This window comes from Quercus robur, chromosome 1 (genome assembly GCF_932294415.1).
Source record: "Quercus robur chromosome 1, dhQueRobu3.1, whole genome shotgun sequence".
Taxonomy (NCBI): Eukaryota; Viridiplantae; Streptophyta; class Magnoliopsida; order Fagales; family Fagaceae; genus Quercus; species Quercus robur.
In genome coordinates, this window is record NC_065534.1 from 27,177,489 (window position 1) to 27,202,284 (window position 24,796).

General features: G+C 35.9%; 3 protein-coding genes across 6 annotated transcripts in view; 1 reads left to right on the forward strand and 2 right to left on the reverse strand.

Moving 5' to 3' along the window:
- Positions 1–8,719, forward strand: part of LOC126727705 (helicase protein MOM1-like) — a 39,082-nt gene extending 30,363 nt beyond the window's left edge. For all 3 annotated transcript variants that reach the window (XM_050433636.1, XM_050433631.1, XM_050433641.1), the window contains 4 exons: positions 1,576–3,420; positions 3,722–4,309; positions 4,394–4,619; positions 7,689–8,719. In XM_050433636.1, the coding sequence (XP_050289593.1) occupies positions 1,576–3,420; positions 3,722–4,309; positions 4,394–4,619; positions 7,689–8,413 (3,384 nt within the window). In that variant the 3' untranslated portion in view covers positions 8,414–8,719. The remainder of the gene's footprint in view (positions 1–1,575; positions 3,421–3,721; positions 4,310–4,393; positions 4,620–7,688) is intronic.
- A 3,020-nt stretch (positions 8,720–11,739) lies between these two features.
- Positions 11,740–17,609, reverse strand: LOC126727731 (cathepsin B-like protease 3). The gene is made up of 10 exons (XM_050433652.1): positions 17,348–17,609; positions 16,553–16,606; positions 16,173–16,253; positions 15,916–16,088; positions 15,660–15,774; positions 15,418–15,543; positions 15,079–15,297; positions 12,299–12,412; positions 12,178–12,213; positions 11,740–12,098 (listed from the first exon to the last, which is right to left on the reverse strand). Exons 1-10 carry the CDS (start codon positions 17,417–17,419, stop codon positions 11,964–11,966), a joined length of 1,125 nt encoding a protein of 374 aa, XP_050289609.1. The 5' UTR covers positions 17,420–17,609; the 3' UTR covers positions 11,740–11,963.
- A 2,161-nt stretch (positions 17,610–19,770) lies between these two features.
- Positions 19,771–24,267, reverse strand: LOC126727722 (cathepsin B-like protease 1). Of its 2 annotated transcripts, none has more exons than XR_007656391.1 (5): positions 23,596–23,609; positions 23,357–23,482; positions 20,321–20,434; positions 20,199–20,234; positions 19,771–20,123 (listed from the first exon to the last, which is right to left on the reverse strand). XR_007656391.1 is itself a non-coding variant. In XM_050433645.1 (5 exons), the coding sequence occupies exons 1-4, from the start codon at positions 23,808–23,810 to the stop codon at positions 20,321–20,323; spliced, it is 339 nt and encodes a 112-aa protein (XP_050289602.1). In that variant the 5' UTR covers positions 23,811–24,267; the 3' UTR covers positions 19,771–20,123. The 2 variants fall into 2 exon arrangements, 1 of the variants encoding a protein (XP_050289602.1); XM_050433645.1 differs by lacking the exon at positions 20,199–20,234 and adding an exon at positions 23,756–24,267 and having other exon boundaries at positions 23,357–23,451; positions 23,596–23,670.
- Between the last annotated feature and the right edge of the window lie 529 nt (positions 24,268–24,796).

Below are 24,796 nucleotides of genomic sequence, written 5' to 3' on the forward strand. Positions count from 1 at the left end.
AATTGATCCAAGATATCAAAAGCTCTAGCTCTTTGGTATCTCTTGGCCATTAAGTCTTAAAGCTCTTCATCTTTGTTTCTATCTTTACTAAACTTACATTCTATGTATTCCATTTTAGTCCCGAAAGACTCTAGATTCTAAAGCAGCCTGCCAAATTTCTAACTTGCCCTTAACTTCATATCTAGTTTCATCCTTTAAAATTATATCATTTGTAAAAAGCATACATCAAGGGACTCTCTCTTGAATTGATTCAGTGAGCTCATCCATCACTATTGCGAAGAGATATGGACTAGTTACAACTCCGTTATATATATATATATATATATATATATATATATATATATCCTTAAAATCAACTTAATATCTTTAGAGGAACTTCTTTCTTTTCCAAAACCCACCACATAACCTCACTAGGGATTCCATATGCTTTCTCGAGGTCAATAAATACCATACGAAGATCTTTGTGGGTCTCTGTATTTTTCTATTAGGCTTTTACGAAGAAAATAGATTCCGTGGTTGATCACCTTTGCATAAAATCAAATTGATTCTCCAACATTGTTGTTATGGTCTCAACCTATGTTCAATCACCCTCTCCCAAAGTTTCTTAGGGATTGACCGTGAACAAAATATATGGCACTAAATGCCGACATAGGCAAAGTTAAAATTCTAAACTCAACTAAATTACCAAAATATCCTTAATTTGAAGGGATTGTAGAAAGTACAGTTTTTCTGCTAAATACAAAATTAACCATAGCTTAAATGACATCCAAATCAAAAACTGTTTTAGTTCTGTAGGACAAATAACTAGACCTTTAAAACCTCACAACTTTTACATCAATTGTACTTCACACATGGGCACCGTAAAATAAATCCTAAGTTGTCAATAGACTCAATACTTTAGTGACTCTGTACTAGTAGTTTGGTTAGAGGGAACGAAATATTTTGGTACTGGTTAATATCCTTGTACCATTTCAGGGTTACCACTATTTTGTGTGTATTTATTTACTTATATTTTTATAAGCATAGAAACTAAATCCACATTTTATAACCCCTATATATTAGCCAACTAGCATATTTTATAACTATTTTTTTTTCTTCTTGTACTGGCTGAAACACCTTACAAATCACTGGTACAATCGGTACTGGCCAGTATTTTATTCGTTATGTTTCAGGGGATATTTGTACTTGATGGTATGTATTGACAACATTGAATGAATAGATGAATTTGCGAAATAGTAACAAATTAAATTAAAATGGCTGCATCACTTGCTGCTTATTGTTGCACTCAACTAAAACTAAAGCACAATCTAAAAATGTGACGTGGCTGGTTAGACATAGAAAACCCACTGTTGATACTTTTTAATTATGTGGGGGTTCCCTTTGGTTTTGCTTGGGTGCGATACATGCCTGTGTGTGTATCTCGATAATAAAAATAGCAATATTTAAAGATGTCATTATATATTTTACAATTCCACTTGGCGTTTGCCTGCATGCATGCAATTATTTTTTATTTTCCCTTTTTATAATACTACTTTGGCGCTTCTAATGACCACTGTTGTACTGTTTAAATTTCAGTGTTGGACTGCAGCTTCATTGTTAAAGCACAAAATTGACCACAAAGAGTCGCTTGCACTTGCGAAACAGCATCTAAATTTTGACTGCAAGAAAGAAGAGGTGGACTATGTTTACTCATTGTTGCGGTGCCTGAAGAAAATGTTTTTATGCCGTACAGGGATTTTCAAAGTTTCAGATTATCCAAATGTTTGCGAATTGTCAAGTAAAGGTGTTACAGATGACCATTCACGTGCAAGGCTTTCACGTTCAATGACATCTAGCCCACAAAAGGTGAATGGAGAGGTTGAAACTCTGTCATTGCATCAAGAATTCTCTGATAAACAGGTCCTTTCCCAGCTAGGATCAGTGCCTGAATTTAGATTAGCACTGAAAGATGTCACAAAAAGTATCAAAGCAATTCAGAAGAAGTGTAACAAGCAGTTGATGAAAGTTAGTCAGAAGCAAGAGGAAGAAAAGAATGAGATTAAGCGAACTTATGAGGAAGAAAAGTCACTTCTTGAGAAAAAGCACAGAATGGAATCAACTATATTCCGTACTTGTTTGCAAAGTAATATTTCTTTGAGAGCAGATAAGCTTAAGAGACTGGATAACGAATATGTAAACAAACTTGAAGTACTGGCACAGCAGCTAGAAATGCGCCTAAAAACTCTAGAGGATATGCATCAAGCTGCAAGAAACAAGTTGGCTGAGAGGGAGGCCCGCTGGGTGGAAGATGTAAAGTCCTGGGCTCAAGTTGAATTAATGGGCAAGACATGTTCAAATGGGCCTGAGTGTGGAGTGAAATGCTTGCAGACAACTGAACAAGTTACAGTTCATGCTGGTCCTAAGAATGTTGCACCTGTTTCTGGTCATCTATCAGAAGAGTGTATTCCTCGCGAAACTGCACCTAGTTTACCAGGCCATGGATTGGGATTTATTGAATTACCAGAAAATGTGCCTGACAAAGCTGTTGCATGCAGTGGTGCCGTTGAAACACTGGCTTCCCTGCATAGGCCTGATACTGCGAATGATGAATCAAATACCATCAGTTCTGAGAGTGTCTCAGTTACTGGATTTGTGAACTGCAATGGAACTGGCACTTCAGGTGATGTTCAAGTGAAAATTGGCTCTATTAATCCTTGTACCAAAGAGTGTAATTGTGATGGAGCCACTTCTAGTAAGCCAGATGATGAGGTTCTACTGGAAGTGCCTGAAACTGTCAGTTCCAGTGATGGTACCAAGAAAGTGGTCCCATCTTCATCTGAAGAAGGGAGAGACACATTAAGTGTGCCTCATGGAGAAGTTCCAATGGGAATTCGTGATAGTTCAACTGAGTTTCCAGAGAAGGTACTCTCGTTGAATTTGTCTTCTACTGAGCAGATTCCTGATGAGGCTACATTAAGTGTGCCTGGCACAGAGGTTCTGTTGAAAGTTCCTGAAACTCACAATTCCAATGATGGTCTGCAAAATGTTGTCTCTGTTGATGGATCCAGTCTACCAACTGAAGGGGTTCCATTTGGAGTTCCTGAGACTGTTAGTTCCAATGATGGTCTGGAGAATTTTCTTTCTGTGACTCCGCTTTCATCTGATGAACAAATTCTTGACAGAGCTTCATCAAGCATGCCTAATGGAGAAGTTCAATTGGAAAGTGCTGCCAGTAAAGTGGTGGAGTTTAATAACACCAACAACCACAATGATGGATCATATGCTGTGGCCTCAGATCATTTTATTAGAGTTGACCAGCAGGATGGAGTGGATAATACTATCAATCAAAACTCTCATTCTCAGATGCTCTCTCTGGTAAATTCACCTTCAGTGCAGCCCATGACAACCTTGGATCAAGGAAGTCCTTTGCCATTTGAACAGGTAGTGTATTTTAGTGTCAATCTGTATCATAATCACACTGTTGGTATCATATGGCATTATATCAAACCAATTTAATATTGTGATTTCCTTAGTAGTGGACTATGTATTCTGTGTTGGAAATTCCAGAGGATTGTTTCTGAATATATTTAGAGGTGTGTTGCAGCACTCTTGTTTGACTCTTCTTGTGATATCATCTTGCCCATGTTTTTGGTCCATTTTCTGCATCGATAATATCTGTTGAAAAATTAAAAATAGAGATTGTCCTTAGCTATCCAATTCTTATTGATGAATCTGTTTCCAGGCACTCCAAGATGAAGGCACACCAATCTCCACATCTGCCCGTTTTCCAGTTAGAGATGCACCAGCTAATGAGATGCAGAATACTTCACATCAAGTTGAATCTTCAGTATCTAATCAAGATGAAGCTGTGCCTTCCAATCGATTGAATCATGAAGCGGCCACAACAGAGCCTTTGACGCAAATACAGCTGTTATCACCTGCAGATTCACACACTGGCAATAATGTTGATTTACCTTCAACTGGTGGAATCGAACCTCAGCTAAGCTCTGGAGGCCATACATCCAACCAACTTGCTCAGACTCCTACACAAGCAGTTGAGAATCCTGTTGAGCTTTCAAATCAAGCTGTTTCGCAACCTTCAACATCTTATGCATCACATTTGCCCATTGATGCACCTATGGTTGGCTTGGGAACACATTTATCAGACACCAGGATGATGCCCACTACAGAAATTAGTAATCCTCCTATTCCAAATGCAGCCCCTGTGGCATCCAGCATGTCTTTGCTTTTGTATCCTGACCCACTTCAATATGAGTTCGAAAGAATACGTAAAGAAACAGACCAAGCCGAGAACTCCCATAAAGATGCAGTCAGTTTCCAATTTATTTAGTTGCTTGGTTAGTTATAATTACACTTTTTATTATCTAACTGCCTTTGTTTTTCCTTGGAGCAGAAGTTGCAGCTCAAGTCTGATTGTGAGAAGGAGATTGAGGAGCTTACTGCCCAAATTCGTAGGAAGTATGACATGAAAATTCAGGAGATGGAATCTGAATTTCTGCTTAAAAAGAAGGAACTGGATGCAAATCGTAACAAAGTTCTAATGAATAAGATCTTGGCCGAGGCTTTTAGGTCTAAATGCATGGATCTTAGGGTACCTGGTCCATCAGGAATGCCGCGAGGTATGTGACATCTCAACAGCTTTTGAATTTTTAGTGCTTTTCTTTAGTTCACTGCTCAAATTAGTTGTCAGACAAATGACCTTGTTCAAAAGGTTTTTATATTTGGTGAATCTATAATGTATATGGCTTTCATCAAAATTTTTTTTTTTTTTTTTGGGTTAAAAATTGATTACTTTTTGTTGTTTGATTTTCAACATAGGGTAGCAGTTGCAAATCATGATTATGTTTAAAGCTTTATGTAAACAATTTTGAATAGAAGATATAACTTGTGTAGGATGCTTGTGACGCAAGCTTTGTGAGGGCAATTATGCAATCTTCTAGTTTCTGGACAAGGCTATTTATTTGGATGTATTACTTTTTATTAGGGGGGCAAAAAGAATAAGTTTTCTAGAGTTTCTAAAGCTATAAAGGTTTTTTGAGGTTTGTGTGATCCAACCTTCTTCAAGGTTTGATGCGAAGGAAATCCTAGGTTGAAGTTTATTTATTCTCTTTTTTTTTTTTTTTTCTTCTTAAATTTCCAGCAATCTGAAACCTTGCAACCACACAATTTGTCACCTTTAGAGCTTAAAATTCAAAACTTCAGAATCCTAAACCACGCATCCATCAAATAGTCCCAAATAACTCACAAACAGCCCAATTATTGTTCATGGTTACTGTTTACAGCCCTAGAATAGCAAAACCCAGATCTTGGTTTTCCCTTTTATTTCATCACCAAATTCTACTATTCCTTTTCATCATTAGAAACGCTATATGCTTACTATTTCCAGCCTTTTCCCACCCAACCCTAACCCTAATTTTTCATATCCAACTTGTCCAGGAATTGCCAGACCTGATTTGGTGTTACTCAATTTGTCCTACCTACATTAGCTTGGTTTGACTGTTTGATTAGAACCATTGGAAAATTTTGGCTGAATGTTGGAAATTGGGTCAATTGATATCCCTGCTTGCTTGTGTTTGTTGAAACAATGAAAACTCTACTAATCTGTTGGGATTTGGGGCTTGCAAAAGCATGTTCACACTAACAATTGAAAAAAAGGTTGAAAATATTGATTGTGGGTCAGCTAACTTTAAGCCAACATCCGGATAATGCCAACCAACATCCACTATCAACAATTTGGATTACAACCACTCATTTAAACCTCACAAACTAGACTCTAACAAACACAATCGTAAACACAACTCTCAGAAGCACACAGAAACTCACAAACCTCCCACACAAACTCATAATCCCAAAGCCCCAATATACTCAATACCTGTTGCACGCTCATACAAAAAGGGGGGAAAAAAACTCAATAACTCAAACATATGGGTATCTTTCAACTGCAAAAGCACTAACGCACCATTCTTCACACAAGAGGACTGCTTTGGATAGAGCTCCCACTTGGGGCTAAACACACCAAACCTTTTACAACGCCTTTTTTTATAAAGTTCCAATTTTATTCCTTGGTAAACAAGGAATACCCAACTACTTCTTCAATGCGGGAAACTTTTTCCTCATACACCAATATATCAAATCTAAATAGGAAATCAAGGTAATTTCCAACAGTATTCATATAAAATATGGTACACTTAGTGTCTGTCTTTTCAAACTACAACATTTTAAACTTCACTTTTTTCTAGTTATAGTTTTTACAAACAACCCCATTTTCAAAAAGTTGTTCCAAATGGGCACTTATGGTTTCAATGAATTTGATGCTTATAAACAAAAAATAAATGGTTCAGTGAATATGAATTTTTATTAGTGATAACCTATAAAATAGGGTAGTGAGTTTGTTTCTGCATCCACAATCCAAATGTGGATTCATGCTCTGAGGTTCAACCGTTCAAGGTTGACACTTCTTTCACATAGATTGTGTCATAATGGGTTGACTTCTGGCAATACAAAGCTGATCTCTATTATAAGTGTAGACTCAGTACTGGCTGAGGTTAATTTTGGACACATAAATTTTCACGTAATTTGTTCTAATAATTAATAATTTGGAAATAATGAAAGGTGCCAGAACATTTTATTAAATCGAAGAGATGTCTATTTAATAAACAATAGCTCATTGAGTCCAAAGAAATTGAGTCAGTCTCAGAAACCAACCATAACTTATTTGTACTGAGACTGTTGGCATATGTTGCCAGCTCTTAGTCAAAGGGAGGTACAGCAGGATTTTCCTTGATACAAATGTAGTTAAGAGATAATCAATGATAGTTCAGACCCTATCAAGGTTGATGGCACCTCATTTTTCTTTCCCACTTATGGTAGTGAGCTTTCATAACAATATAGTTCATTAAATATATTAACGGCCTCATATGAGAGGAAATAAGGTCAAAATTAGAAATTGGGAGAAATTATACTTTACCCCCTTAAACTATACCCCTTTTTACACTTACTAAACTATGAGAATGCACACTGAGCCCTCTTAAACTATTATCCGCGTAACCCTTGTCCCCCCTAAACTATGAGTGCACACTTACCCCCTCTATAAACTATTACCTGTATAATACTTTGCACCCCCATCCCTATTTAATAGTTTAAGAAAGTGTGCACTCTCATAGTTTTGATTGATAGTTTTGGCATTGATGTGTTTTGGAAGAGAGAGTGGAAACAAAAATATGAAATTAGTACAAAAAATGTAGAAGAAAATTTTGAGGGGGGAGAGAGAGAGAGAGAGAGAGAGAGAGAGAGAGATGAATTATGAGGACTATGGAAGTGGTTGAGAGAATTCAGGATATCGAAAGAGAGAGGTAGAGACTACATGAGTGTTTAATTGGCAGATGACAATTATACCTTTGTATTATTGCCCCCCTTCCCTGCAAAGGCAATCAAACATTATGGAATATCCGGTTACAAATTTCATCATAAAATGGCTAAAGAGGGTCATATTTACTCAAGTGCTTGAGCTGTGTGTATATGTATGTGCATGCATCTCAAGTTTCCCTGTATATTTACTTTCCTCTCATTGGATGTGAACTCATGTATATTTATTATGCATGCACATACAAAATATGCTGAATGCATATTGAAATTACTTATATGCCAGTTTTCTCTCATCATGCTCTATTTCTTATTTTTCCTAGCAGATGTGAATTTAAGTTTCGTGCAGCAGCTGTTTCAGCTATCGATGCAGCAAAATGCACAAAGACCTCTTATGGCCAGTCCATCTTCAGCCAGCCCGTCTGGAGCTAGTCTGCAGAATACCAGTTTACCTGCAGCTAGCCTTCAGACCATACCACCTGCAACTAGCCTTCAGACCATACCACCTGCAGCTAGTCCTCATATTACAAACCCAACTGTGCAGACTTTTAACCATTCATCTTCAGTTTTCCCGAGTATTCCAACAAGACCTCCCAACATCAGCCCCATCTCCCCTCCCACAGGAAATCTCCAGGTTGGCAGTGAAATTCGTGCCCCAGCTCCACACCTGCAGCCTTTTAGACCTACATCCGTGTCTCCAATCAGTCTCCCTTCTCTTCAGCGTGGGCTGCCTAGTCAGCAGGCACCTTGCAACTCCACTGCAATGTCTACCTCACTTTCCCATCAGCAACCCCGAGCAGCAGCACCTACATACCAACCTGGTCCTTACAGTAGGGGCCAGCGGCTTGAAACTTCTGGTGGGTTGCCATCTGCTCTGGAGTTGCTTATGGACGTTGACAGTCAATCTGGTGTAAAGTTGCGCCGACAACCTGAGTTATGCTCAAACTTTGACTCCCTAAACATCTCAGAATTCGGCACAAGTAGTACACGGGTCAATGCTGTCCGTACAGGTGGAAGCCCTGACATTGTTTGTTTATCAGATGATGACTAACCAGCCTAGGGATTTTGTATAGTATGTGCATACTGTCTAACTACCCCATTAGTGTTCCTTGGAGCCCTGTAACTTTGTGCCTGAAGGAAAGCTTGTGACCTGGCCTAGTGAGAGGATGGAAAAGCTGTACTGCTGATGCTAGGAATTTGCTGCTGTACATTGTCGTTCTTTGTTCTAGTTGTGCAATGCAAAATTCATTGTCTTTTTCCCTTGTAATATATTTCTTTTGCTGCATGGCTGGAAATTTCAAGTTATGAACTAATGCAAATGGGCTTTAATATTCAATTCATGAATTATTGTTGGACAGAGTTGTACTTAAAATAATCTTGTTAAAACTGATGTGATTACATATAGTGGTACTAAGCATAACATGCGAACAACCAAACGTGAGCAAAATGTGCTGAATTTATGGTGGAATTTGGGAAATGGAAGAGAATGCCATCTCTGTGAGTTAACTATTACTTTCATTTGATAAGGCAAAAATTATCGTTCTCGGCAAAGATAAGCTGCAGCGCACCAATTATCAGGGTGCACTAGTGCACCTCAACCTTTCAAATTTTGAGATTCTTTATTTTTTTGATTATCTGGAAAACTATTATCGTTCTTGGCAAAGATAAGCTGCGGGCGAGCCCGTTATCAGGGTGCACTAGTGGACCACAACCTTTCAAATTTTGAGATTTATTTTTATTTTTTTTGATAATTTGGAAAACTGTTATTGCCCAAAGAAGCAGGAATACAGAGGATCAAAAGGCCCAGCCTCGTTAACGATACCTGAATTACAGAGCGTGTAGGTGACCCATGCCAAAACTACCAAAATAACAAAAGTTCTCAAGACCATCTAGCCAACTCATGAGCTACCATCTACACTTGTGTTTTAGGGACGGCCACAGGCCGGGTGTGGGTCTGATCGACCTAAACCTAAAATGAGCCCGACCTTATACTCGAACCCCACCTGCCCCATTCCATACACAGACTCGTTGACCTGCGGGTACTTGAACCCTACCTGGCCTGATTTTTTTTTTAAAATTGTTTATTACATATATACTCTATACACAAATGGAACCCAAACCCAGGATAAGGAATAACCAGACTCAAAGAAAGGAAAAAGAAAAAAAGAAAAAAAGAAGAGAATGTGAAAGATGATGAAAAATAGTAAAGCTTGTACATGCTGAAATCTTATCTTGCACTGTACTTGGATTTAGTGCGAATTTACTTTGATTCGCTATTCCAATTGACTTAAATTTAATTGGATTGATCTTATTTGCTTCATTATTGCCCTCGTCAAAATTTAGTGAGTAAATTACAAGTTTGGTCTCTAACGTTTGCATTACATGTTAATTTGATTTCTAAAGTTTTAAATGTGTCAGTTTAGTTCCTAACATTTTAGTATTATATCAAAATAGTGTCTGCTGTTAAGTAGGGGATGAAAAATAATGACTATGGATAATGGAGTTATTAAATTTTATTTTTTTCCAATTGAATTGGCACGTGTTAAATAAAAGGACACGTTCAGCAAACTAAATACAAGATGTATCACTTGAGATTGAGAGAGAAGATTAATTTGGAAACTGAATCTTGGTATGTAAATTTTTTTTTTTTGAACACATTGGGGAGAAAAACTTGAAAAAGAGAGAGATGGAGATTTAAGTAATTTCAAATTGGGTTTTTGTCCGGCGGCATTGCTCTCAAGAGAAAAAATTTCCAACTTTGCTGTTTCCTTTTCTTCTTTTTTTTTTTTGATGGGGCTGTTTCCTTTTCTAAGTAGTTTCTTTATGAAGATTTGAAATAATTCAAAGACTGTTGATGCAATTTTAATTGAAGGATTTATATATATATATATATATATAAATATTTAAATTTTATTTTATTAATTCAAATCTATAGCTTGCTTTTTGTAAGACACGACCTCTGTAGCTTTGCCTTTTCCGTTTGTTTTACCATTTCTGGGTTGCATGTTTTTTGTTTTTGTTTTTAATTAAGGACATGTGTCAGCACACTTCTAATTGGTAAAAAAAAAAAATTTAATAACCATGTTATCATTTTTCATCCACTACTTAATGTTATCATTTTTCATCCACTACTTAATAGCAGAGAGTTAGAGACTATTTTGAAACAATATTAAAATGTTGAGGACTCTCCCATTAAAAAGAAAAGAAAAGATTAAATTGATACATTTGAAACGTTAAAAACCAAATTGACTCATGGTGCAAATATGAGGGACCAAACTCATAATTCACCCAAATTTAGTTTATTAGCCTTCTTCTTTACACAAATTTGCTAGTGCCTTTTTTAATAAATATTGCTAGAACTAATTTAATTATCCCACAAAAGACATATTCATGCATTATAATTTATTTTATGCACAAAATTAATTAATTAAAAACCAAATATAAAATGCATGAATTAACATAAAAAAGTATGATAATACTTTCCAATAATTATATAAATGTGAAAAATTAATCTATCATCAATTTGCTTAAACAAAATTTATTCATCAAACAAGTTTTGTGGTTTTTTATTTTTATTTTTTATTTTTAAATTTTACTAAATTTATGTTTATTATGGTTAAAATCACATGTTGAATGGATTGTATATAAAAGACCATTAAATATCTAAAAGATCAATTTAGGTTAAGTGAAATGGGTGCCTAGGACATTCTCATCTAGTAACTTAGCTTTGATCTTAGAGCTGGGGTTCAAGATTGTGCTTTTCTATATAATTTTACATTTTTTAGGAATGTAATTAGGTGTCAATGTCATGTAACTTTTCTTAGATTATAACTAGGATGACCGTCCTATTGTATAAAAGAGAGCTGAGGAAGTGAAATAAAACGAAGAGACAAACTAATGGCAGATCTTACCTTGTGGAGAGTCCAAGCTAGTGGATGCTCACAATTGCTACTTTTTTATAGTTCAATAATTCGTAGAAGAGATATTTGAATCTTAAATATTTTTATTGGAAACATTAATAAGTGTCAACTAGTTGAGCTACAAGAGGTCTTGAGTTTTCATATTTTAGTTCCAGGCTTGATGTTTTGGCTTTGCTTTAAAGGATTTTTTTTCTTTTGGGGGGGGGGGGGGGGGGGTGTGGTGGGGTGTTTGGGGGCTATTGCTTTACAAGCTTTTCTTTACACTTTTTGTGGACTGAAGCTTGTATGTCTGAGGTCTGAGAGGGTATTCATAAAGAGAAGGTGTAAGTTAGTTAGGCAGAGTGAAGGTATAAGGTTTTTTTTTTTGAGAAACTAGTGAAGGTATAAGTTAATTGGGAGTTCATGTGAAAAATGCCATAAATTTTGAGAATTTACACGGATTTTGCTAATATCATGATTGCATCAATAGGACCTTATTCTTTTGTATAGATGGATCCAATACCCCAATCTCAATAAGAGTTATTGTACAGAATCAATTATAGTCTCATCGGTACTCACACACGACACAACCAACATTTGGTTGGTACCATTCCATGCCTTGATGGCATAGTTACCTATATTTTACCACTTCCAGTCACAAAAGTCATAAATAAAACTCCTTATATGATGAATAATTTACAGTCAAACTGACGCATCTGCAGCAGTATCAGCAATTGCAACCTCTCTTACAAGATTTTTGGTTGAAGGCAACCCTGCAACCACATCGTCTTCAATACCACACTCATTTGTCCCTCTTCTGATCATGAAGTAACCATCCTGTCATCAAAATCAAGTACTAAATTAGAATTTGGGAAGGTACAATTTTAAAGTGGAGAACAATTTGGTGGAAACATACATCACCCCAGCCTCTATTCCACTGATTCGCAAGAAGCTGCAACAGAGAAAAACGGCATATTATCTTCCCAAATCTTGTAACTATAAAATTTTAAGGCAATAACAAGAAAATATCAACATACCCAATAGTCCTCCCCAGAATCACTTGTCCCCCACCCAATTAGCTTTACAGCATGACCTCCCATTACATCACCAGTAACATGTTTGTAAACCCCAGATTTGTAGTGAGCAAAATCCTGTAAAATGGTTAACAGAAACTACAATGATCAGATAAGTTCATATCTAACAGAAAAAAGAAAGGGAACAAAACCTAAGAAGAAGAAGAAGAAGTCATTTCCTTGCAAATGGTTGTAAAAATGTAAAATGACAAAAGAATAAAGGCTATGAATAAATTAATCTGATACTCATTTTGTTGAAAGAACTATAATGACCAAGTGAGTATATTATTTAACTTGATAATAACAAAATGTCATTTTTTCAATCATTTGGATAATGCAACGCATGAGCGCCAAGGGTTTGAAATCCTTCTTCGTTTTTAGTTTAAGGGGAGCTCACAAGCTAACCTTAAAGTTAGAAAGGTAAGTGTACAGTGACATGTTATAGCTCATGTCCGCAACAAGGCCATCTGCAATGCTCTGAAGAATAGATAGAAGAAAAGGAATTGACGACCCAGTTGGCATCCTCTACAAAGTGGCAAGGGTCTGAAATCCTTTTTCAGTTTTAGTTTAAGGTGTCAATCAAAGCTACTTCAAATGGTAAGTGATCATCAAAAACCACATCTTAGGGTTTATTCTTTGTTTATAGTCCCACATTTTTCACAAAACAAGTTTTCAAAAGCCCTAACCTTTACATTTTGCAAAACAATTAAAAATTGAGTTTTGCATTGGTTGCTCGAATAAATTCTAATGACCTTATAAGAGAAAACACATTTTAGTCATTCAAACAATCTTCCTTGTAGATCAAATGAGGCAACTTTATGGGCTTGACAGCCTTTGAAATCTCGGACAATTGAATGACCTCTTCAAGCGATTTATCAGGAAGGCTTTTTTTGCAAATTTTGTCTATTAGAATTAGGAATCCTTGTTTTCTCTAGGTGCTTGAGCAACAAATTTTTCCCTCTATATAAGGACCCTTCTGCTAGAAAAAACAAGCGTGATCAGTTCTTCAAAAGCCAAAAATTCCTTTGGGAGCAATCTCTCTTTTTTGAGTTATCTTTTGATTCAAAGTCTATGTTTTGTGAGAATTCTTTGTGTTCTCTCCATTTCTTTGTATTTTTCACGATTAAAAAAAAGAAAAAAAAGAAAACCTCTGAGAGGTCCAAACTGCATCCTTTAACACTTTGTTACAGTGAGTTTGATAACACTATAGACTTTATATTGTGTGCTTTCCAGAGAAATTTTCAACCTTTGGCCTGGGAAAGATTGGTATTGGTAGTTTCAATCTTTCATCTATAAAAGGTTGGTATTGAAGAATACACATGTTGAAGAAAAAGCTCAGGTTTTAGCTTGTATTGCATGAAGATTTACAGAGGGCCTGGATATTCAAGGAGGACGCGGATAGTCAGTTTGACAATTGGGGACTCATGGATTTGAGTTGGAAACTCATTGTTGGTAACTAAATGTAATCTTTGTTTATAGTTTATCGGATGCGGGAGTCTGGTTGTCCTGCATCATTATCTCTTTGTGCAGACTAGGTCCTGTGGCCTTTTTCGGGTTGGGTTTTCCACATTAAAAATCTTATGCCAAGCATCTGTGTGTGATTGATTAATTATCTTGTTATGTTAATTTACAAGCTTGGTTGAACTCTAAATTCATTTCCACTATGAGTAACAGCATAGGTGTTAACTCTAGGGATATATGTTTACACGCACCACACCTTTTCATGTTTATCAAGGGAAATAGTGCTAGAAGGTCTTAGGAGACTGTGGATCATTTACTCAACTGTTTGAACAAGCTAGAGTTAAAACCTAGAAATTACAATGCCCAAGCTCCAGCTATGCTTGCTTTCTTTACTAACACTCCACAATGTACCACTCATCCTGCCTTTAGATGGGGACAATCAAGATTCTGGTGGCTTTGCCACCTGAACCCTACGGTCCCATCACATTAGTGAAATCCAATGGCGGGCAGATTGCATCCCACAGTTGACTGATGAGAGTAAAGACCAACCAAATCAAAATTAATCAAGGACCAAAAATTGCAAAATAAAACCGGGGTTCTGCTGGATCTCCCTTCAACAAGTCATATTTGAAGATGCCAACCAAACTGATGAAAGAGGCCAGGCAGCTTAGGTGGACATAACATGCAATGCATCTACAAGGGAAATACGGTAGAGATCAAGTGATCTTTGAATGTACTTTCTCAAAATTTGGTCATTGTGGGAAAGAGCCCTTATTCCAGAGGTGTGGGTGATTGGAATGTGGAGTCTGCTTAGGATAGAAGTATTCTGAATAGGAGTTCGCTTTGGTGCATATGAAAGTGGCATGGTCAGCCAGCATAAATTAAATATGGAATAACAGAGAAATCCAGGCCCCACAGAAATTGGTAATACTAGTATAGTTCTGGCCACTGGATGGATTGTTTTCTCTTAAACTCCATCAGCTTTGATATGACTGTTGTATCTATGTCTTGATCCACTTGCATAACAATTTTTTGTCTAATTAAATTTTCTTGTTATTATACTTATGAAGAAAAAAAAAAGAAAATTTCCCTTATTAATATAGTCCCCAGCTGTATACTTGGGTGACTATTGTTTTATAGCAATAAAAAATCCATTACTTATCAAAAAAAATATTAAAAAGAAGAAGAAAAAGAACTAATGATATTAATAAATCATGTCGAAGGAAATTCAGCAAATTCAATTATAAAAGCATAAATCAAGAAGCCAAGAAACTTTCGTTTACCTCATAAACGGTGAAGGCGACCTCAACTGGTCCATTCTTATAAATTTCTGCCATGATACTGTCTGGATCAGAACTGATTCTATATGCACTAACACCATAGTGCTTTGAATTCCTCCATAGCTGGTTCTTGTTTACACACTTCCTAACGCACTTGGGAGTAGGATATGCAGGCTCACAACCAGGGTGGGAACAGCCAATATCATCAAAGTATGGGTCACACTGCCAAATGAAAAAAGAGTTCATTAAGCATACACCACCCAAAAAAAGAAAAATGCAACACCAATGTAACAGAGCAACTTGATCACGCAAAATTGAGAGAGAGGGAGAGCGAGTTGTTACCTCTTCAGTGACAACACCATGGTGGACAAAGTATCGCCATGCATAAATTGGATACCCCCCATCACAACCAGAGCCACACATAAAGCCACAGCATGCTACGAGATCGTTAGCAGAGAGAGATATGTTCTGCAATAAATCATATAGGGAATAAAATGCCCCCAACCAAAAAAAAAAAAAAAAAGGATATGCATTAATATTGTTCAAGACAATGCAATCTGTTTCCTATATGACAATTCAGTTACCATGCCAAAATGGATGCAAAAACGATCTGATAGTGCTTCAACAGCACCAAACGCCCAACAAGAACCACAGTGACCCTGAAACATCAAAACCAAGAAGTTTTGAGAGTTTTTATAACTCTTCTCTATCAGGAGATAATATGAGGTATAGAAGTAGAATTACCTGATCTTCAATAGTGAAATTGGGTCCAGCATTTGACATATAAACAAGCTAACCATTAGGACTTCTGAAAGAATCTTTTAATGAAAAAATATAAACCAATCAAGCAACTTACCTAGAATTCTTCCAATTGTGCTACACTGTGGCCAAGCAGTTCTTGCATCAAAACTAGTTGGCAACTTAGATAATTTTGGATGAGTTATAAGAGGGATACTCTCCAAATCCTTTTGAGGTGTTGGTTTGACTCCAAGAATGTGCTTAAATTGCCCAACCTGTGCATAATAAGAAGCATCTTGTCAAGCATGTAAAAGGGGTAAGAAGTAATCATAAGATGTTACTGCCAATTGAATACTCACGGTATAATTAGCGAATCGAGGATTCATGGTAGCTTCCCATCCAGCATTAGGGTCATCGTTTACCTGTTTAGTGATTGACTCCTGCAATGGCCATGTGAGAACCAAAACTTAAATAATTTTGACTTCCACCCAAAGCAAAGTGCTGAAGCAGTACTTATGTAAAAAAATTCACAATGAAATAGGTAAAAAGAATGTTATTTACACCATACCTTCACAAGTAAAATGGTAATATGGCAGTTATTTTATTTTGAAGAGCTCCCAAAGGAAGCTCCGAATATCCATTCCAAGGATATTGGAAGTTATAAAAGTTTCCATTAATTTGGTAATAAAATTCTCATTACTTACCAGAGAGAGAGTCTTTCAACAAGTAAGGAAAGTACCTGAAGGATATGAGAGTTAAGTTTGAGACTGGGAACTGGTTTGACTGCAACTACCTGCAGACAACAACGATAAGATGTTCACATAGAGATTTCAAACCTTAAAACATTAAGAGAAACAAAAAATTCACTTGAAAGTAGAACTAATGATGATAGACTTGGATGAAGACAACATAAGGTTCCCATTGTCCAACTCTATATATGAGCTCAAAGTTAAGAGTTAACATAATAAACTAGAACCTGGTGAACGATGTAGTACACTTTGTTTACAAATTAAAAAATTTGGCAAACCAAAAATCACGATCCTTTTCTTCCTTAAGAGACGACTATTTTGAATACTGAAATCTTATACTTGCCAGATGCCATAGGGTCAAATCTATCATATCAATCAAAAAAAAAAATCTTATACTAGTCTTTATGATAGCAAGTTTTTTGTGAAAATCAGGCTAAAACTATAAAAATTAGAACTTGAATACAGTATTATCATTATTTTGTATAAAATATTTATACACTTCTCATCCCAATAGCAGATCAATATTGTTCACAACAATATACCCATTAAAAAAAAAAAATCCCAGAGAGTAAATTGTTTAGTTTAGTAATAGTAAGAGGTCATGAATAGGAACTTTGGATCATTCTTTTTTAAAATAAATCACTGAATCAAAAAGGGTATAACATCTAGCTGAATTTAAGGTTGTTATTACAATAAAACTAACAGTTACAAACAGAGATAACAATAAAAGTGAAATTGGTGTCATATGAAACATATATGAAGTAGGTAGTTAGTTTAGTTAATACCTGTTGGTGAAAGGCTGAAATGGCACCCAAAAGTAACAAAAGAGATGCACAGTAAAACGGAGTATTGGCCATTGTCCCCAGCCTCTTCTCCCTCGTGTTGATCGAGAATGAACTTTTTAACTTTGAAGAAGGAACAAGATAAGGGAAAGGTTGTTGGGTGGCGTGCTAATTTCGAAATGATCAACTATTGGTTGCGTCTCCTATTATCGATATTTGATGCGTGTGACTAAAGAAGAAGGAAATCGACATTTCGACTGACTATTATGTAATGAGCTCATACTTCATCTTATGTTATCCTATCCTAGCCCAACAGCCAGCCCAACAACATATCCATTCACGTGTGTCAATAAGGATCAAGAGCACGTACTAAGATTTTTCGGATAATTTTAAATGGACCATAAACATCACTGTTGTTTGTAATTGAGCTTTATGAGTCTTGGTAGAGCTAATACAAGACAAAGATTAAACTAAGAAGAGTTTGTAAATGATTAGTAAGTATTGATACTCATTTTCGTGACACTTTTTTACAAGCCTGATTCAACAAAAGCCGACTTCCTTGTGGGCTCAATTCATGTATTATATTCTTTTAAGCACGATCTAAGCCCATGCAACATGTTGGAGAAATTGAGTAAGTGTGGTTTGGAGGGTATGTGTTAGTTTCTTTTGGACCTTTTGCATAAGCTTAGGCCATGTGTGCTACAAGTGGGTAAGGGACACTGGTAGCACCTCAAGCTCATAGAGGAGGTCTTGCACCCAAAATTTTCACCTTAAAAGAGCTTCTATTCTCTGGTTGATTGTGGCTCTCATCGGCCAACTCCAGCTACTAGCCTTCACATAGGTGAGCCTCCCAATGATATGAAACAACTAAAAAGGGGGAGCTAATGGGGGTTTGGTCAAACCTTTCCCTTAATGATGATAAAAGTAAGCCTTCATTTTATCCAAACAAAAGCAAACCTAAAAATTACTATTTGCTTAACACCTTGGGGTCCAAAATCTTTTCTATTGACCAAAAACCAGTCATTAAGAGCACCCAAAACTCAATATAAAATTTCAAAATCAGATTTAAAACAGGCCAACCGTGTTTTTCCCATATAGCTGAAACTTGAGAGCAAAAGCCCACTTAGTCAAGAAATATTCTCATAATTCTAAAGCTTGAGGGTGGAAATAAGGGTACAGGAGAACCTTCCCTCTCGTCCTCACAACCTCTCTTAATTTCCTCTTCTCGCTGACTGTGGGTCGAAATTTCGGACTTGTTATGTTTTTATGCATTTCTCTGCATTTTTTGTTATTGACATTTTGATTTTTCTCTTGTCAAAGCACCATTAGCCTTTGTTTGCTATACATTGTGAATTTTGGGCTTGACTCTTCACAAATAATCATTTCGAAAGAACCCAAAGGGAGATTTGGCTTGTTCTCGTATTTTGGGCCCATAAAAAATGTCCCCAATAGTTAGTTCAATGCATTTTGAGCAATGTGTGGATTCACACGTATGTAACAACCCTTTTGTTGTTGGCCGTTGAAATTTTGGATTATTTTATTTTATTCTTTTTATAGAAATATTGAGTATGGAGTTCAAGAAGGCAAAGCCTTAGTCCAATCCATAGAGCACTGAACCTTAAGAAATTTACTATATATATTAATTAGAGGAGAAGATCTTTAAAATATATATATATATATATATATTTTTTTTTAAAAAATTTTTTTTAAATGGTATTTTTTATTAGCTTTTTTATTTTTATTTAAAAATTTTATAGAAAAGAAAAATGACATTGTTATAAGATACTTATTAATGGCAATTCCCTCACGAATGTGGATGAAAAGACTAATTTAAGTAAAGTTAAAAGTTGGAAAATTAAAGTGAATGGAAATTAAAGTTACATGATCACATTAAATTTTAGACACAATTAGAAGGTATAATATGTAATTTAACTGAAAAAAAAATTATTTAAAAAAAACAAAACTTGAAAAAAAAAATCCTAAACATTGGATTGAGATCAGGTGATATTGCATCTGATGCAATAGCTTTTAATGGCTAATATTGAGAGTTGAAAAAAAAAAGCAACTTTCAATCTTAACATTAAATAAAAATAGTGAGAAAAAGTTAAAAAAATAAGAGTGGTAAAAACTTTTTGTGAGAGGGGAATGGAGTAAAGGGATATTGCACCGAATCCTAATCCCTAAACAATCACTTTGTCAATGTCATACAATTCCACAATCCTCCCAAATTTACTACATTGATAGAAGTTGGTTTCTTTAATTTCTCTTCTAATGATATCCCGTAGTAGTGTTATACACTTATACCGCTGGCAAGATCTTATAATATCTCAAAATTTGAACTTGAATAATGGTGTCCCAGCGTTGAAACGCATAAGCAATCCCAACCCAGGACACAAAACGATTCTTTGCTTTTGCAAATATCATGATTGCATCAATAGGACCTTATTCTTTTGTACATATAGATCCAATGCTCCAGTCTCAACAAGATTATTTGTACAGAATCAATTAGTCTCATTGGTACTCACACACAACTAGCATTCAGTTGGTAACATTTGATGCCTGGATGGCCTAGTTATCCATATTTTACCACTTCCAGCTCACAACTTTCATGAATAAAAGTTCTCATGGGATGAATAATTTACTGTCAAACTGACACATCTGCAACAGCATCCACAATTGCAAACTCTCTAACAAGATTTTTGGTTGAAGGCAAACCTGCAAGCACATTGTCTTTGATACCACACTCGTTTATCCCTCTTTTGATCATGAAGTAATCATCCTGCCATCAAAATCAATTACTAAGTGAGAATTTGAGAAGGCGCAATTTCAAGAGAACAATTTGGTGGAAACATACATCACCCCAGCCTCAATTTCACTGATTCGCAAGAAGCTGCAGCAGAGAAAAATAGCATATGATCTTCCCAAATCTTTGTAATTATAAAATTTGAAGGTGGTAACTAGGAAATATCAATATACCTAATAGTCCTCCCCAGAATCACTTGTTCCCCACCCAATTAACTTTGCAGCATGATCTCCCATTACATCACCAGCAACGTGTTTGTAAACTCCAGATTTGTAGTGAGCAAAATCCTGTAAAATGGTTGACGGAACCTACAATGATCAGATAAGTTCATCTCTAAACACTAAAAAAAAAGGACATTTCCGTGCAAGTGGTTGTAAAAATGTAGAATGCTGAAAGAATAAAGGCTATGACTAGATATTCTGATGCTCATTTGTTTGAATGAACTATAATGATCAAATAAGTATATTACTTAACTCAAAAATAACAAAATATGTTTTTTGATTCGTAGTAAAATGCAAAACGTTCAAAGAACAAGGGTTGTGGATAAAACAACCTTAAATCATTATGTTCGAGACAGTCCAAACAGATAATGAAATGCATGAGCTCCCAGATTTTGAAATACTTCTTCGATTTTAGTTTAAGGGGAGGTCACAAAATAAGACAAAAGGAGCTAACCTTAAAAAGGTAAGTGGTATGGTGACATGTTATAGCTCATGCCTGCAGCAAGGCCATCAGCAAGGCCATCAGCAATGCTCAGAAGAATAGATAGAAGAAAAGGTGGGAAAGAATTTAAATTTTTTTCTTCCAAGTTCAATTGACAACCGATGTGGCATCCTCTAAAAAGTGGCAATAGTTTGAAATCCTTTTTGATTATTAGTTTAAGGTGTCACTCAAAGCTACATCAAATGGTAAGTGATCTAGTTACTAAAAACCACACCTTAGGGTTTATTCTCTATTTTTGGTCCTACATTTTTCACAAAACAAGTTATTGAAAGCCCTAACCTTTACATTTTGCAAAACAATTGAAATTGAGTTTTCACCTTGGTTGTTCAAATAAATTATGACAACCTTCTTATGAGAGAAACTCATTCTAGTCGTTCCTACAATCTTCCTTGTAGTTCAAGTGAGCCAACTTTACGGGCTTGATTGCCTTTGAAAACTCAGTCAATTGAATGACTTCTTCAATTGACTGATCGAGAAGGCTCATTTTGCAAAACTGGTCTATTAGAAAGACAAATCATTGTTTTTTCTAGGAGCGTGTGCCACACGTTTTAGCTTCTATCTAAGCACCCTTTTGCACAAAAAAGCAAGAGTGCCCAGTTCTTCAAAAGCCTATAATTCCTTTGTGAGCAATCTATTTCTTTTAGAGTAATCTTTAGATTCAATGTCTATGTTTTGTGAGAATTCTGTGTCCGTACTAGTTATTTGTATTCTTCATGATTCTTTGAGCAAGAAAACCTTTGAGAGGTCCAAACCCACATCCTAAACACTTTAATGTGACCATGTGAGTTTGATAACATTATAGGTTCTATATTGTGCAGTTTCTAGAGAAACTTTCAACCTCTGATCCGTGAATGATTGGTATTGGTAGTTTCAATCTTTCATCTGTAACATTTTGTAGACAGAGCTCAGGTTTAGCTTGTGTTGTGTGAGGATTTACAGAGGGTCTGGATATTCAGGGAGGACGTGGATAGCTGGTGAAACGATTAGGGACTCATGGGATTTTAGTTGGAATTTATAGTGCATCTCTTTGTGTGGACTAGCCGACTAGGAACTGTGGTTTTTATTTATTTTTTTGGGTTTGGGTTTTCCACATTAAAAATAAAAAATATAAATTCTTATGTTGTGCATGTGTGTGATTGATATATTATCTTACTCATGTTAGTTTACAAGCTTGGCTGAAATTCAAATTCGTTTCTGCTATGAGTAGCAGTATAGGTGTTAACTCTAGGATATATAATTATATGCAATATGTCTTTTCATGTTTGTCAGGGACAATAGTGCTAGAAGGGGATTGTGGAACATTCGCTCAACTGTTTGAACAAGCTAGCTTCATGGTGCATGAAAGGGTTTGTAATAAATGCATTTACAAATATTACAATGCCCGAGCTCCAGCTACGCTTGCTTTCTTTACTAACACTCCACAATGCACCACTCATCCTGCCTTTAAGATGGGGACAATCCAGATTCTGGCGGCACTACTGGCTGAACCCAACAGGCCCATCAAACTAGTAATATTTAATATGGCCAGATAGATTAGGCGGACATAACATGCAATGCATTTGCAGGGGAGATACGGTAGGGATCAGGTGATCTTTGAATGTACTTTCTCAAACTTTGTTTTAGTCAGCGTTGTGAGAAAGAGCCCTTATTCCAGAGGTGTGGGTGATTGGAATGTGAAGTCTGCTTAGGATAAAAATATTCTGCATAGGAGTTCACTATGGTGCGCATGAAAGTGGCATGGTCAGCTGGCATAAACCATATGTGGAATGAGATAGAAATCCAGGCCCTATATGAATTAGTAATACTAGAGTAGTTCTGGCAACTGGGCCATTGTTTTCTCTTAAACTCCATAAGCTTTGATATGACTCTTTGTAGCTATGTCTTGATACACTTGCATATTGTTTGTCTAATAAAATTCTCTTGTTATTCTTATCAACAAAATTAAAGATAAATTTATCTTATTATCATATTAAAAAGGAGAAGAGAAACAACTAACAATTAAGACTTATGTCGAAAGAAGTTCAGCAAATTTAATTATGAAAGCATAAAGCAAGAAGCCAAGAAACTTTAGTTTACCTCATAAATAGTGAAGGAGACCTCAATTGGTCCGTTCTTATAAATTTCTGCCATAATACTGTATGGATCAGAACTGATTCTATATGCACTAACAGCATAGTGCTTAGACTTCTTCCAAAGCTAGTTCTTATTTACACACTTTTTAACGCACTTGGGAGTAGGATATGCAGGCTCACATCCAGGGTGGGAACAACCAGTATCATCGAAGTATGGGTCACACTGCCAGATGAAAAATGAGTTCATTTTAAGCATACAATACCAAAAAAAAAAAAAAAAAACACACACACACAATGCCAATGTAACAGAGAAAATTGATCCGGCAAAATTGTGTGTGTGAGAGAGAGAGAGAGAGAGAGAGAGAGAGATATCCTACAGAATCATAGTTACAGGCAAAAGAAAAAACTTGTTACCTCTTCAGTGACAACATCATGGTGGACCAAGTATTGCCATGCATAAATTGAATGCCCCTCATCACAACCAGCACCACACATAAAGCCACAACATGCTACAAGATCATTTACAAACAGAGATATGTTCTGCAATAAACAAAATAGGGAATAAAATGCCCCCCAATAAAAAAATATATTGAGATATGCATTTATATTGGGCAAGATAATTCAATTCTTTTCATAAATGACAATTCAGTTACCATGCCAAAATAGATTTAAAAACGATCTGATAGTGCTTCCACAGCACCAAACGCCCAACAAGAACCACAGTGACCCTGAATCATCAAAACCAAGAAGTTCTAAGAATTTTTAGAATTCTTCTCTATAAGGAGATAATGCAAGGTATAGATATAGAATTACCTGGTCTCCAGTAGTGAAATTGGGCCAGCATTTGACACATAAAAAAGCTTACCATCAGGAATTCTGAAAGTATCTTTTAATGACAAAGTATAAACCAAGCAAGTAACTAACCTAGTATTCTTTCAATTGTGCTACACTCTGGCCAAGCAGTTCTTGCATCAAAACCACTTGGCAACTTAAATGATTTTGGATGAGTTATAAGAGGGATACTCATCAAATCCTTTCGAGGTGTTGGTTTGACTCCAAGAAGGTGCTTAAATTGCCCAACCTGTGCATCAGAAGAAGCACTTGCTTACAGAAAGCATATAACAAAACCATCACTTGATGTGTCAAGCAAGTAAAAGGGAAAAAAGGTAATCATAAAATGTTTCTGCCATTTGTAGACTCATTGTATAATTAGATAATCGAGGATTCATGGCAGCTTCCTATCCAGCATTAGGGTCATTGTTAACTTGTTTAATGATTGATTCCTGCAATGGCCATGTGAAAGCCAAAACTTAAATCATTTTGACTTCCACCCAAAGCAAAGTGCTGAATCAGTACTTATGTCTAAAATTCACAATGAAATAGGTAAAAAGAATGTTATTAACACCATACTTTTACAAATAAAATGGTAATTTAGCAGCTATTTTATTTCGAAGAGCTCCCAAGTCCCAAGGGAAGCTCCAAGAATATTGGAAGTTATAAATTTTTTCATTAATTTGATAATAAAACTCTCATTACTTACCAAAGAGACTTTCTGCAAGTAAGTAAAGTACCTGAAGGATATGAGAATTAAGTTTGAGACTGGGAACTGTTTTGACTGCAACCACCTGCTATCAACAGCACTAAGATGTTCACACAGTGATTTCAAAACTTAAACATAAAGAAAAACAATAAATCACTTGAAAGCATAACTAATGATGATAGACTTGGATGAAGACAACATAATATTCCCATTGTCCAACTCTATATATGAGCTTAGAGTTAACATCATACGCTACTACATACCCTGGTGAACCATGTGGTACACTTACCTTTCAAATAAAATAATTTGGCAAA

Bases quoted from the DNA above. Each gene is read 5' to 3' on its own strand.
- LOC126727731 (XM_050433652.1), bottom strand. From the start codon at position 17,419: ATGGCCAATACTCCGTTTTACTGTGCATCTCTTTTGTTACTTTTGGGT. The intron at 15,775-15,915 runs GTTTATATTTTT...GATAGAGAAGAG, and splicing joins CTAGGTAAGTTGCTTGATTG to TTATAAAAACTCTCAAAACT. The intron at 12,214-12,298 runs GTATGTTGATAT...TCTCTGTTGCAG, and splicing joins ATTCTGGGGAGGACTATTGG to CTTCTTGCGAATCAGTGGAA.
- LOC126727722 (XM_050433645.1), bottom strand. From the start codon at position 23,810: ATGGTAAGCTTTTTTATGTGTCAAATGCTGGCCCAATTTCACTACTGG. The intron at 23,671-23,755 runs GTAATTCTATAT...TTGATGATTCAG, and splicing joins ATTTCACTACTGGAGACCAG to GGTCACTGTGGTTCTTGTTG. The intron at 23,452-23,595 runs GTAACTGAATTG...ATGATCTTGTAG, and splicing joins TTTAAATCTATTTTGGCATG to CATGTTGTGGCTTTATGTGT.